This window comes from Centropristis striata, chromosome 2 (assembly GCF_030273125.1).
Source record: "Centropristis striata isolate RG_2023a ecotype Rhode Island chromosome 2, C.striata_1.0, whole genome shotgun sequence".
Classification (NCBI taxonomy): Eukaryota; Metazoa; Chordata; class Actinopteri; order Perciformes; family Serranidae; genus Centropristis; species Centropristis striata.
Window position 1 is genome coordinate 28,661,939 of NC_081518.1, and position 15,575 is coordinate 28,677,513.

Consider the following 15,575-nt stretch of genomic DNA (forward strand, 5'->3'; position numbering starts at 1 on the left):
TCTTTTTTCCTTTCATTCCTTTGTGATAACCCCCAAATTACAGAGGAAATACAGAGGTTTAACCTGACAGACAGACTGAACTCTATCCTTCTTCGAATCTGTAGCTTTGCTTTTGATACATTTCTTTCTAAGCTTCAAACATAACATTGATATTGTAATTCCAAATCAACCTTTGAATGAGGGTTTTTTGCATGTCTAGTCATTCAGTTTAAATCTGCCGTTTTTGCACAGTTGCAGATAAACATTAAACTGCACAAATATTATTAGCTACTAATTTTAGAATTAGATTTCAGTGGTGGCTGCTTAGGACTGTTTCAGACTCGAGTGATTGAAACATTTCCAATAACTCCATTGTGAAGTCTGAAAGTCAAAATTTAATGGCAAAGATAGATCATTTCCAAAATTCACATGTTTTATTGAATGGAAAATTCTGCTTCAATCCATATTTTTTGTCTTTCAAAAAAAAAATTTTCACTGCGGTCAAAAAACTGTTCTCGCCGCTCTCCCACTTGCTGCACACAAACTGGGGAACACACCATACTGTAAATGGCGATTATTTTGTCTCCAACACTATTATAGGCGATGACAAAAAAATCATATTTTGCAGTGCTCAGCACTCTCACGATGTCATCACTTTATGACAACAGATGTTTGAATACCTAAATAAAAGCTTCTGCCCTATACTTTACTAAAGAAAAGTTTTTAACATTAAAGTTTTACTTTACTACTTTAACTTATCATTCCTCTGTGCTACTTATTACCTTAGTAAATAGTGTGAGTACTTTGTCCACTATAGCCTCTGTCTCTCTGAGCAGTGATGTCACTGTGACACTGAAACGGGCCTCCTCCTACTGTGAGTAAAAGATAAAACTCAGAGGAGTGGCTCCCACCGCCGCCCTGTTCTTTCTCTAAATCTCAACATTCCACTCTGCAAGTTATGTGCACATGTTCGTATCTGTGTGTGCAGAGGATTAACAACTCTGCTCAGCTGGTTTTTGTCAGCCCTTTTTAATTACAGCAGCAAATACAAGCAGACACACACACACACACACACACACACACACACACATACACAAAGTATTGAGGAGAGATGCCAGCCAGCAGCAGATGTCACTGCACTTCTCTGCTGCAACATATTCAGGAATCAAATGAACCATACATTAAAGTTTACTTTAAGGTTCACTCATATTCTGAGCTGCAACTAATGGTTATTTTTATTGTTGATTAATCCGCAGATTATTCCCTCAATTACACCGATAAAGTGTGAAAATAATGAAATTTCACATCATTATTACTTTCTAGTTTAAGGAAACTAGTAAATATTCACAATGGGAAACTGGAAGTAGAAAATTACTTAAATAGTAAATTGATTGTTAAAATTGTTTGAGTAATTGTTTCAAGTGACAGCATTATTGTACCTTTTACTTTCTACCTGGATGGCTAAAACCCATTTCCTGTGTTACTACTCTGATTGAACGTACTGCACTATTCTGCTGCATTCCTCTGAATCACTGTGTGGGGACGACATTATGAGCTCACATCATCATACATTTATAAGCAGTGTAGCTGTGGTTCAGCTGAACCTGGGGTTGTTTTGACACGTCCAACTTAGCTTGCAGCTGTGTTTTTAAACTCCTGAAATATCTACTTTAGCTCAGCAGCAACAGCTGATTGCTGAACTTCCTCTGAGGAGTGAGACTGAGTAATACATTATATTATTTCATCAAGGCCACCCAAGTATAAGCCTTATAACAATATTTTTTAGAAGTCAGCTCCTGTAGTGGTGTGGCTAAACATTGCTGACTAGCTGTGTTTGTTAAACATATTAGAGTTATCTGTGGATGTCACTGGAGAAGAAATGCTGTAGTTTTAAATAGTATTTAATGGGTGTGGTTTTGTAAAATTAATGTTTTTTTTATTATCTTATTATCTATATTTGACTTTTGTATAGAATACTTTTTGTGCCCTTTGTCAGGAAACATTCTTTACTCGTAGGATCTATTTGTTGTGGACTTCATGTGCTTTGATTGCCCTCTTGTGGCTGTTTTCCCCAGTGGTAAATGAGTGGTGTGGTGTGGAGTGTGCAGACTTTATGTCCCACACAGTATTTGGTGCAGCCCATTCACAGCATCATATCAAGTCATTTTTGGCAGTTTTTGAGGAATAAAGATTCCACTTGTTTGAAACAAGTGAGCAAATTTGCCAGTGTCATATCCCCCAGCTGGAAGTTATTACAGTGACTGTGTGGTCTCTGTTTTCTTGTGCTCACAGATAACCTTTATATTTTGCAGATTTAATATTACAAGAAATACAATTTGTCTGAGATAAACTACTGATGTCCAGTAGGTAATTTCAAGAAAAAGCATTTTCCTTACTATCCTATGTAGCCAATTCAAGTACATTCAGTAGAGAAATGGAAGCAATCTGTTGTGATCACAGGAATAAAAAATTACATCAGTGTGTATGTGTATAATATATAATGTGTATAATAGTTGAAACAGTTTTCTAATGTGATTATAGAGCTTCAATTCCAACTACTGATAATGTGATCTGTGAATTGTCCAGACTAATTTTTTAATAATACATTTTTATAAGTCATTTTTCAGTCTTGTGAGTACCACAAATGATGGTTGATTTTTTTTTTTGATAGACAATGTAAAAAATATATAAATACCTTAAAATGCAGCTGCTGTAAAAAGTGTAGAACCAGTATTTGTAAATGTATCAAATTTGTAACAGACAAGTGACTTTAAGCCTTTTTTTCATTTTTATTTCAGAACTTTTTCACATGGCCTTTTTTTATTATCATCATTGTCATTTATCATGCATGTCACTTCACTTTTTGGAAACTTAATTAATATTTTTGGAAAATATTGCAATGAACAAAACATTAACAAATGTATCTTGTTTGACTCATCATCTTTCAGAAGGTCATGAACAACAGTATTCTGCTGTTGGCCTGTCCCGACCAGATTTAATTATGTAGAACAAAAATAGTTACATCCATATGTGCATTTCTTATTCACTGACTTTATACAAAAAAACATCAAAAGATAAAAATGTCTTATACCTATTTGAAAAATAATAAAAAAAAATATTAAAGAAAGGTGATGACAAAACAAAACCTCTGTTTCACATGGCTTTTCTACTTGTCATTATGGACAAAGCATATAAGTATTCCTACCTTTCTAACTTTTAACTTCTTTGTTACTTGCTCAACAAATCTTTTTCTCTTAACAGAATCATTAACGACATCAAAATATGCCACAGTATTCTAATGAATCAAAGTCATTGGCATCAACATGTATACATTTAATCCAAGCTAGTGTTAAGAAATAAAAGTAAAATAATGTTAATAGTGAAGTAAGGTATGAGTAGTAGTAATAAAAATAAGTAAAATATAATCTCATCACATCATATTACAAAGGTCAACATCATCATTTTGTGCATGCTAGTTACGATGTTAGTTTGATTAACAGTATTATTTAAAAATAGTAAAACATAAAAAAATGTAAGTGCTTAAAAATAAAAAACAAACAAAGCAAGTCAGCACCAAAGTCATTTGTATCAATATTTGTTATTCGCTGACTGCTATCAAATACACATAGTTTTGTCTTTCTTATTTTCTTTTGCAGAACATGTTTTTTCAAAAAACACTGAAAGAGCCATGCTGACATATCCATAACAAAACCCTTCCCAACATGGTCTTTGTAGTAAATCTTTGATGTCATTGACATTATTATTGTGCACACAGTTTATAATGTATATAGACACTAAAGGAGAACAAATAAAAATATAAATAAAGTTGTAGTTAAAAAACATATCCATGACAAAGAATTGTTTCCCTAAGTGGTCTTTGCAGTAATTTCTCATTACCAGTGACATTATAAGTATTGTGTATACAGGTTAAAATGCAAAGCCAAAAAAAAAAAAAAGAACTAATAGAAATACAGAGATATAGCCAAAAAACACATCTATTGCAAAACATGTTTTTTCCCACGTGGTCTCAGTATCAGTGACATTACCATTATTGTGGACACTGTTTTTAATGCATATAGCCATGTAAATTATGCACAAATAAAAAATAGAGTTGTACTCAAAAAACATAAATGGCAAAACTGAAGTAACATATCTCTTGTAGCCTTTGAAGTACATCACTGGGTTTTTTGTGGTAAGGATCGTAATTGTGTGCACCACTCAGTAAGCCTACAGAAGCAAATTTGAATGATCACAAATCAAATATAGGTATATGAAAATAAAGGTAAAATAAAACAAAGCAAAAACCATGTAGTGTATTATCATCTTCTTTATCATTTTTGTGCACACAGTCATTTTGTTAGAGGGCCATTTGTGATCTTAAAGAAATAAAAACAAAATATATATATATTATTGAAGATGTTTTAAAGGCTAACAACTATTTCTAGCTTTTCAGTTTCTCTGCAACTTGTGGAGCTCATTGTTTAGTCCTCAGTTTAGTATTGACTCTTAAAAATATAAAAAAAACATCATGGTGCGTCCAAGTTAATAATTTTAACAGGAATAATCTGTCTTCAACTAACTGATTGTTCTGCCTTTATGCATTCAGTCTCCATTTCCTTTTGGTGTTGTATGTGAAAAAATTCTTCCATGTTTAAATGTTGTTTAATGAGGGTTGTATGTTGTTCACTTTATGTTGAAGGCCACTTTTAATCCCTTCAGTGCTTGTTCCTTTGTGATTTTCCTCCAGGCATCTGGAACATCAGCTGGTTTTGCTTCGTATTCTTGAGCAAATCTGTAATTGTAGCGAACCAGGATATATTTCCAGTAGTCAGATGCTTCGATGGTGGTGTCAGGAGGAATGTGCCAGTCTGGATAGTATGTGGTGTAATCCTTGTAAGGATGCCACTCATCATCTGTTTCTCGAGTACTGAATTCCGTATCACTGTGCACATCTGTTGTACACAGTGTTTCTACCAGCTTGCGGTTCTCTGAATTCATGAAACTACCAAGACCTTGTGGCCGATGCACAGCTGCATGATGTTGCTTGTGTTCTTTGCCTCCTGCCTCACAAGGAACATAACAAAATGGACATTGTTGTCCACAGCCAAACACCCGCTTGAAAAGCTCATCTTGTGGTTTGTTTGGAATCTTGTTTAGTGTTTCAGTTATGTCATCAGCGTTGGAAAATTCCTCATTGAGTTGTTTTTTCAAGTCTTGTATTGAGGACTTGAGGCTGTTGATAAATGGATGACATGTGCTTTGGATTTGAAACAGGGTGGTTTTTTCAGCCTCCACTGATATGGAGATGTCTTTGATCAGGTATTTGCGCATGTTGTTGATGAGCTCTGTGATGCTTTCGTTGTTATCTTGCAGCAGATTGCCATCCTTTGTCTTTGAAGCCTGTTCTATTGCTTCTGTTATTTTGTAAACTATGACTTGCAGACTCTTAGTCTTCAGTTTGCACAAGGTTTTGCCCTCTGACATTTTTTTCAAGATGTGGTCAAATATCCAATCCTTAACATACATTTCATATGTCAAGATGTATTCAATAAAATTCTCAAAGTTTTCCTTTTGCAGCAACTCTTTCTGAATGTTGTACTGGAAAAAGGACCTTGAACTGTACTCTGCTGAATGGCAACTTGTCAAAATTTCATCCACAATGTCTATTCCCAGAGATCTGCTGATGTAGTCTTTAACGGCAGGTTTGATGCAACATCTAACAAAATCAGCTGCTTTGCGCTGGCTGTGATCTCTCTGTTTGTATAGATCAAGAAAGTCTGACAGATATTGAGTCTTGTACTTCTCCAGCTGAATTCGAGAGTCATTGTCCGACATGAATTTTTTGTGCATTTTTAGGAATCCCCTCGCAGCAATGCCACAAATGTGAAGTTTCAGGTCAATCTCAAACTGTGTATTTGTTTTGTAGCGCTTGTAGCTCTGTTTAAGGGAGTCATCTATTTTCTCCAGGAGTTCCCTTGTGAAAGAGTCATGGTAATCTCCAGTTGTCTTTGTTTTATCAAGAACAAACTTTGTGGATATCTCAATGACACTGTCTGCAAATCTTTGTAAATCTCCCCCCCACAGATATTGAAACTTCTTTGTAAAGGAATCAACATGGTCACCTCTGGTCTTAAATGGATCCTTCCCTATTTCCTTCAGCTCATCAATGTTTTGCAGGATCTCATTTACATTCAGATTTGAGACATTTTTTCTCAATTGGCTGAGAATGCATGCAGGTATATCTCGTTCTTTTAGGTGAGGTACATTTCCAGTGGCTTGAGCCCACATCTTCTCAAACTCTTGTGTCAGCTGTTCATCAGACCGTGTGGAGTCTTTGCAGTCACTCAGGAGCTTCATGACCTGCTCTTCAATCTCGCTTCTGTATTTCCTCTGTATGTCCTGAACCTTTTTTGAACCTATTTTTAGATCTAGGACACAATCCAGCTTAGTACACACGGAATGTTGGATTTCTTTTGCCAGACTGTTGATACTGCTGAGAAAGTCAATTTTATATTTCTCTATCAAATTTACACGTCTGTCTTTCCTTTTGTAGTAGTCGTTGAGTTTCTTTTTCATTGTTATTTGTTGTCTTTCTATTTTTTCGGACACCTCTGATTTTTTGGATGCAACCAGTCCACTCCAGGTTTCCACCTGAGATTCGTTGTCATTTAAGATTTCTAACTCTGCTGCTGTCTGCCAGCAGAGAATCTCTTTTCTGAACTCCCATTCCCATTGGCTGAATTCTTTGCAAAGGTTGTCGTATGCATGAGCCACAAGGGTGTTTCTGAAACTGAAGATGAAGTTCTCATATTTAACTGCTTTCCAGAGACTTCTCATCCATGCCAGAAACTCTGGAATCTCTGAGACTTCATCTTTTTCTTTACTTTTCAAGGTTTCCAAAAGGTTTTTCTTGAACTCTGCTACAGCCTCGCTGTAACCTGTGTTCACTGGTGCCATTGGTGGGGTCCCATGCCAGAGTCCTGGGATGTTCCAGTTGTTTTTTTCTATGTCATAGTCCAGCACATCTGTAAATGCCTTTATGGCCGGCTGCCTTTCCATTTCAGCTGCAATTTGAGTCATTTCATTGAGCTGGTCCAAGAGATGTTGTCTTTCGGTCATACTCTTGGAGTGAGCTGAGACTCCAGCAACATTCTGGTGCACAAAATGACAAACTGGCTTTTTTCCAATTTGCTTCATTCTCAGAAATGCATGAGCTGTGATTTGCAGGACATCTTTCATTTCGGTTGCATTCTCCATTGCGATGTTGATAATGGTGACATCACTTAAACCAATGACAAAGGTTGCCAGCTGGTTGTCATGCTCGTAACTGTCATCTAGCTGTGCCAAATCAGGAGATTTCAGACCTTCTGTGTCAATGAGAAGTATAAAGTCAACATTTAAGTCACGTTTTATGTCCTCTCCAACTTTGAGGAAGAGCATGAAGGCTCCTCTTGTGCATCTGCCACTGCTGACTGCAAATTGCACACCAAACATTGTGTTGAGGAGTGTTGACTTCCCGCTACTTTGAACACCCAACACAGTCAGTACCAACAGTCTGCTCTTCTCTCCAACCTTCTTGTGAAGCTCCATGAGCACATCTGTCACCCATCTCTCTGGGATGTTGGAAGCATCTCCATCTAAGAGCTCTAAAGGATATCCATCCAACAGCATTTCAGCTGCCAAACCAGGGAGGTGAGACATTTTATCAGCAGAGTTCGGTGAGTGCAAGGAAACCTCATAGATCAGTCCCATCTCTCTCATGTAATGCTCTATTCCTAAAGAACTGTCCACCAAAGCCTGATCCAGCTCTGCAATGAGTTTTGCATCTTTAGTCTTGCATTGCTCTTTAAATTTGTTACGCAGCACAGTCAGCTTGTCTCGTGAATGTGTATTGAACTTGAATTTCATCCACTTAAGAAAGAAATCTCTTTTCTCTTTGTCACTTGTGGATAAGGTTTCAATAAAACTCTTCATTCCTTTTGACATTTTTTGTTTGCTTAGATTCTCTCTAATTTTTTGTTTTTCTGCCTGTAACTGAGATTTATACTCTTCAAGGCCTGAGGTACCAGTGTCCTTCATCCTGCATTCTTTCTTCTCTAACTGTGATAACTTTTTCCAGTCATCTCCTTGCAAAGGAAGTTGTTGTTTCTTGTAGTGTGGTATACTCCTCACCCCAATACCGGCCATGATCTCCCCAGCTGCTTTCTTTTGTGTTTCAGTTTTGCTTTCGTCCACAGACAAACCAAGTTCAACAGCTTTATCAAGCATATTTTCAATACTTAACACGGTTTTTACATTCATGAGGGATGCCTTGATGGTTGCACCAAGTTTGTTTGAGAACTCTGCAACATTTACTCTTGGGTCTTTAGTTTTAACATTGGTGTTTGGTAAATCCAGTTCTTTCAGTAGAGTCTTCACGGACATCATATCCTCTCTAGCATTCCCACCCTTGTGATTAACAACCAAGAACAGTTTGGATTTCACATCTTGAAGAGAAGTCAGAATCTTGTGCTCATTTTCTTCAATTTTGTCCAGGAATACAAAGGTAGCATTTGACGCTTGATAAAGAAAACTGAATTGTGTCATCGACTCACAAATGTCTCCTCGCAAATTGGCAAAAGCAATTGGTTCTGGAAATATGTCGAGCTTTTGTCTTCCACTGGGGAGAGACCAGCAAACCTCCACCAAACCATTTGCAATGTTTCTTTTAAGTGTTCCTCCTTCCATATCTCTGTGTATGAAGATGTTGTGATTCTGCTGGCCGCAGCTGAGCACATGATTCAGAATCTGGGACTTGGATAAACTGCAGTTTTTCAGCCTCACAAATGAGTAGAATGGTATATTTGCCTGGATAATGTTGTCTTCAACAAACCCTTTTGTTTCAGACAAATCATGTGGACACCACTCTTTGACGATGTCCCTCAGAGCCCACAGCATCAGGGTACTCTGACTGTTATTACCAAAGGGCAACACCAGTGGGACAGAAAACTGACACATTGACATCTTGAGGGCCATTTCCTGTTGCAGGAAGCTGTCAGCACATAGGAAGAGTGCTGTTATGAGGTCGAGAGGATTAACATTATTATCCTCTGCAGAGTCAACTGCAGTGTAGAGGTCTATGTCAAATTCATCATAGTTTTCCTCATGGTTGTTTGATAAGTGTGTACATCTTCTACATTCAGCATTAATTTTAAATAGTTTTCTGATGAAATACCATGGGATTTCCTCCAGCGATATAACAGCATCTTCATAAGTGCTGTTTTTGTTGATCTCCAAGAGAGAGTGAAGAGTGAGCTTGTTGGGATAAAATTTCTCCAGTCCAAGCTTGGAAAGAAATTTAAATAGGACTGTCAAAGAAAGAGAGAGAGATAAGATAACTTTTAGAATTTAACAACAGGAAATTAGATTATATGTAGGTGTGTATGCTTGTGTGATTTACACAGTTACATTTCTTGTAGAATAATATCAGAATAATATGCTGTGGAGTGTTTATCGCTTCGTAAATGCGACCACACTTGTGCAACACAATCCATACAGGTTATTACAGTTCAAAGTGCTTCACAGATGATTGACAAGTCGATACCAAGTAAAGAGCATAAAAGAAAGACAACAAACAAGACAGGAAAGGATTATACTAAAATAGATTTAAAAGTTCTAAATAAAGAAATACTAATAATAATAGAAAAAAATGTATATCTAAAACCACTGTCACAATCACAAAATGTAAATAAAACATGTTCCAAGTGATATGATAAAATATGAAAATATCTGAATTCTAAATTTGATACATTCTGTTTTTATGTATGTTTGATACAGTGTCCAAACTCACTTGGAATTGGTTTTGCTTATATAAAAAAGATAAAAGTAAGTCCAGATAAATTACATAAAAATACAAAAACGAAGACAAATGAAGTCTTTAATAATAATTATTATAATAAAATGATAATTATAAAAATAATAATTATTATTTTTGTCATTAAATAAAATCATGTAAATAGTATTTATTTATATTCCATTCCTAATCAAATCCCCGGCTGAATAAGTGGGCTTTAAGTTTAAAATGTCAACACTCTTGGTGATCAAATGTTCTCAATTTTTTGTTGTTTATCTTAGATCATTGTCAGACTTAATGCAAAACTAAATTGTGGCCCTCCTTAAATACATTTGTATTCTGCATTGAAAAGTTCAAAGTGTAAATAAGCAATTCTGTGCATAAGTGTGAGTGTACCTGCAGGTCCTTGTCCTTCTGTGTTCATTGCAGACATGATCTGACTTCTCCTTCAAATTTCTTCTGCTCTGAAACCTAAAGACACCAATAAACATCCTCCTTTACTTTCACAGAACAACTGTTTGTCATTGAGCAGATATACAGTAGTTGCATAGATTTTCAGTATAAAGCACTTGATCGGTTAAAGTTAAGTAACTCCAATACAGCGTTGAGACCAAGTAAAAAAACAAAATATACATATATGGGAATAGGTCATCATAAATAAAACAGCTCACGTCTTTTGATATTTTCCATAAACCAGTAGGATCATTTTAGCTGAGGTTAAGACTAGGGATGGGAATAATTAGTCGATGATCGATTAATGGTCGTTAAGAATTTGGTCGATCTGTGTATTTTTACATTTTTTATTGTATCTGACTGGTATCAGTATCACTGAACTGAAACACGCCGATCGTTCAGTTCTGCAGCCATACGTCAATAAGCCAATGAGCTGAGAATCAAGTTGGATAAAGCTACAGTTTACAAACTGAAAGTTGCAATAACAATTATGAAACACAGTGAAATACAAGAGTATTAATTTGAGCAAAACTAGCTTACTGTATCAAACCTTGCTGGCATGAATTACTGAGTATAATTTCATCCAAAACTTAAACACAAAACACATCTTAAATATGAAGATTCCTGTGAAAACTAACCTCATCCCTCTTCGGGGGCTAAAACATAAAACATTAAACTTCTTGACGTTATCTTTAAAGTTTAATCTCACTTGATTTAGTTTTACAATCGACGGGAAGTCTCTTTTTGTCCTTTCAAAATAAAAGCGTCCATCAAAACAGGCTTTTGCATAGTACTGTATATATAAATATAATATATATATATATTATTTTGCGCATGTATGCATGCAGATTAATCTATTAATTGATCGTTAACGTTATAGATAATCAAGTTGGCAGGTTTCTTCCAAACGCCCATCCCTAGTTAAGACACACACGCCCTTCTTTCTGTTATTGGCCTGTAAATTCCTTTCTGCCCTGCGCACCTGCTTGTTCTCTTTTTGCATGCTCTGCCCTCCCTCTCTCTCTCTCTTCACTCTTTCTTTTTCTCACCACAGGATTACATATTCATATTCTGAGACAATTTCACATCACCATTATCACCCATTCTTGTTTTAGTAAATATAACAGAATATTCTCAACCTAAAGGACATCGGAAACCAACAAATGCAAGCAAATTGACCTTGTCAAAACATTTGACTCAACATAATAACATTGACATTTATTTCAGAACTGTGGATTCCCAAAGTTAACACTTCACATACTTTAAAATGTCAAAGTACATGTATAAACTTAATTTAAGTAATCTATGAGTGTGAGCTCAAAAATAATCAATCATTAATGTTTAATAACGATGGTTGATATCTGTCCACTTTGCTGCTCTGTTTGTTTGAATGCATAACCAAGCCAGGAATAAGGACCCAATGTGTAAAATTCAGCATAGCTTCATTATTAACACTGTGTGTGTAGGCACAAAAATACAGATACATGAAGACAGTCTTTTGTCAGGTTTGTTAAGCTCGTCATACACTAGGTTCTGTTTTACACATCAGTCATTCTGGAACGCTTAGACATTCATTCCTGAGGTTAGCCAAAAATTTCTGTCCACCCGACCAATTATTAGACCTTTCATTGACAAGAACAGCACAGACGAATCACAATATTACCAATTGTGTCGCATCAGCAAGGTTTTCAAACAGCACCACTACACACTGCCTATACCACTAATTCATCACATGTAGCTGCAAACCATTATCAACCATCGTCATGAACCCACTCAAATGCTGTGGTGGGTGAGTATTTTAAATTTTCGACTTTTATATAATTATTTAAAAAAAGTTTTTAATGGCCTAGATCATTTTCAATATCCTCTTTTAAATTAAGAGATTAATACATTTGCATTTGTTTGTCAGTATAAGTATTATAAGTATGAATGTACCTGCAAGCTCTTGTCCAAGTGTGTTCAGTGAAGACATGGTCGGACTTTTCTCTGAACTTTCTGGTGCTTTCGAAACCTAGAGGGGATAAAATACAGAACCACTGTTATTTTCACAAAACCAAATATTGTATTCTTGATGATTACAGAAAAGTGTCAGATAATCAAACCAGATGAATTTAAACATTTCATACAAGTTTCCTCTCTGTCATTGATGGATACAGTTACATGCAGTTTTATCATCAACACTTGATTATGATTTTTATGGATAAATACTCTGATCAAGTAAAAAACAGTAAAATGGCTCCAGCATATTAAGTGTCTCTGAAACTCACCTGATATCAGTCGACACGAGACTCCTGGGCCGCCTCTGTAGCTATGTATTTATAGTGCACATACAGAAACTGAAAGCATTTGATTCACCAGAATTACAGGTTTCTTTAATTATTCCCTTCTGAGTTTCACTGCGGACAATGTGCCAACTTGTGAATGTTCATAAACCAGTCTGGCTTTGTGGAAACACCCACATTTTTTCAGCCTTTCCAACCACACAGTTTTAATAAGACATTGAGATGCAATAGGGGTTCAATTTGTTTTTGTTAAAGCATGAATTTTTCAATTATTTAGAAAAATGTACACAGCCATGACTATTATTGATAACAATGGTGCAGAAACTTTTTTATTTCTTGTTTTGCAAGAATGATGCCACATTAGTGGCATGACTGAGTTTGTAGCATGTTTATATCAAATATGTGTTGTCAGATTGATTTATTTGCAATGTTTCTTCAGTTTTTGTTTTTTGTTAAAGGGTTGAAGATGTTTTTTTTGTCATTTGCTCCGATATTGTTGATTTGCTTTTTTCTGAAGCTGCAGTGCATTAAGCTCTCTCTGTTTAAATGTAAACACATAACTGCAAATTTAAAACACGTTTGAATTGGGGTTAACAGGCGTATGTTTCTGTGAGTACGTCACTGCCAGCACCCTCCAAGTAAACAGCATAGCCAAACTGCCGGAATGCTCTCCAGCAGGTTTTAACACCCATGTGGATCAACGCCAGCATCTTTTTTTTCATAGACGATGTATTTCTCAGAAATCATTGACACGTTTCCTCTTGACTTCCTCAAAGCTGACAGGAATCCTCCTCTGTCAGCCAGACAGATTTGTTTTTCTCATTCTCTTTAAAAGCATTTCCTACAAACAAAGACAATAACATGGTTTGTGCATCAGGCTCATTTATGAGCAAGTTGGTCTGTTTTTATTTGTTTTTACAAAATAGTGTGGTGTGTTTTCTTTCCTTTAAGATCTCAACCCTAGGTAATACGGCTATTAACTACAGTGAACTTTAATGAGAGTCTCACTTCATCTAACAAACATCCATCCATTTTCTGCTGTTTATCCAGAGTCTGTTTTGAGTCTACTTCAAGTTCTCCTAGCAGCTGGATAACCCCCCAAAGAAAAGCACCTAGGAGGCGTCCTGATCCGATATCTGGACCTCTAACCTGGAAACCAGCCAACTCTGCAAAGCTCATTTTTATTTGCTCTGGCAGTTGAATCTACCCACTGTGTCATTTAGACTGATCCTCAGCTGCTGTGTTCCCTGCCAGGCCAATCAGAGTGTTTGATAGGATGACTGACATCCGACCCACCTCACACTCACAAAACTCAGATCAAATGGTCAAACTAGGCAGCGACTGAATGTAAATACAGTTCTTTCTGCATATATGGTCAAAGAGAAGATTTAACATTCAACACACACACACACACACACACACACACACACAGAGGAGAGATGCCTGAGTAGTAGTTGAAGTCAGTGTGTATTGTGGATGCTGTTTTGCAGTGGAACCACTGGATGGCAACGTCTTACAGATTATATATGAATGGATTAAATTAACTGTAGTTAAAGTTTTCACTTTCTCTTTTTGGTGGTTACTGTAATTTCTTAGACTCCAAACACTTCACTTTAGGAATAATGAAACATTTTTAATACTAGTCCTAATACCTACCTAACTTTAGCCAAAGTATATCCCAAAAGCAAACTTCCGAAAATATTCAACTCTCCTAACTTTAGCTTCTCCTTCACTTTTCCACCAGGTTGTGTTGATTGATTACTCTGAGCCCCAAGATGTGTCAGGACGTTTTGTGTTCTTTAAATCTGCATTTTACTTACTGTGTCCTTGTATTTCACTGCAAAATATAAAATCCTGCAGCTCTATGGAATCAACACAATCATAGCTAGAAGTGGGAACTAGTCAAACATGTCTATTGTACAGAATAACACAGTTAGAATGACATAAAGTATTTAAAAAAAACAAGTGGCCACAAGTGTCGTGGATATTGCAAAACAAATTGGGTCTCCACATGCTATCGAGATTGAACTCCTGTCCTCTCTTCTCTGCTCTGTGTAAACAGATTTTCAGTGAATATTTGTCACGTGACCGTTGGTCTCAGCAGAATCAATCATGCCTTCACAGTGTCTCTGAGGAGCAGAATTTAATGTTTTTAACAGGATCTGGTTAGTGCAAACACTTTATTTTAAATACATTTTAGTTTAATTTAAATTTAAATGACACATGGAGAGTAAAGAGATTCTAACACAAATATCAACATTTAAGGTTCGTTTTGGTTGCTTTTAATGGAAACTTTCATAACTGTTGATCCATTCAAGGACCGTAAAAAAATAACAATAATGACAAGAAAACATTTGTTTCAGATGTTCAGAGGGGGATGGGATTCAGACAGTAATTGGTATGGCTGTTTCTTTTGCACAGCATACAAAATGTCACCAGATTCTATCCACTGTGAGCCTTATGATCAACCCTAACATTAGTTCAGTTTCGCTGACAAAACACATGACAAGCTGTTTAGACATTTAATCGAACCCCTCTCCTATTTGTAATTACTTTTTAGATATCCATAACAGTATAGTATAGTAAAAGATATAGTATTAAAGCTTTCCACAATAACCAGTGGCCATTTAAACATTTAATGTTAGGTTGGATTTATTTTGCAGTGAGATGACAAAAGTAATGTTGGTTCCTAGCTAACAGACATAAAAGTTAAAAAGTAATGTTGGAATACATATTAAGGATTTCCTGAGTTTGAGCAAATTGAACGACTTATAAAATAAAGAAAGGGTCAGTGTTTGAAATGTCATAATTGACCGGACGCTGATCGTTATCGGCAGTCAGGTTTGAATAGAGTCTTTTTAACAGTCAGATCAGAAAGAGGCAGGTGTTCCCAGTAAAAATAAATGTTTAGACAGGTTCCATCTGTTTAACTTTTCATCCATAGCTATGCGAAAAATCTTTTTTTATAAAGAACAAATAAATCCACTCAGTCACTCATTAAGCTTTGGTGCTATTAAAATGCATTTATC

At 36.0% G+C, this 15,575-nt stretch overlaps 1 protein-coding gene across 1 annotated transcript; it reads right to left on the reverse strand.

The window, feature by feature from the left end:
* Positions 1-4,662: 4,662 nt before the first annotated feature.
* Positions 4,663-10,244, reverse strand: LOC131983389 (up-regulator of cell proliferation-like). Its single transcript, XM_059348113.1, has 2 exons — positions 10,208-10,244; positions 4,663-9,326 (listed from the first exon to the last, which is right to left on the reverse strand). Exons 1-2 carry the CDS (start codon positions 10,242-10,244, stop codon positions 4,663-4,665), a joined length of 4,701 nt encoding a protein of 1,566 aa, XP_059204096.1.
* Positions 10,245-15,575: the final 5,331 nt, after the last annotated feature.

Excerpts from the sequence above, each read along its gene's own strand:
- LOC131983389 (XM_059348113.1), bottom strand. The coding sequence starts at position 10,244 with ATGTCTGCAATGAACACAGAAGGACAAGGACCTGCAG. Across the intron at positions 9,327-10,207 it reads AGAAGGACAAGGACCTGCAG|TCCTATTTAAATTTCTTTCC; the intron begins GTACACTCACAC and ends TTTCTTTGACAG.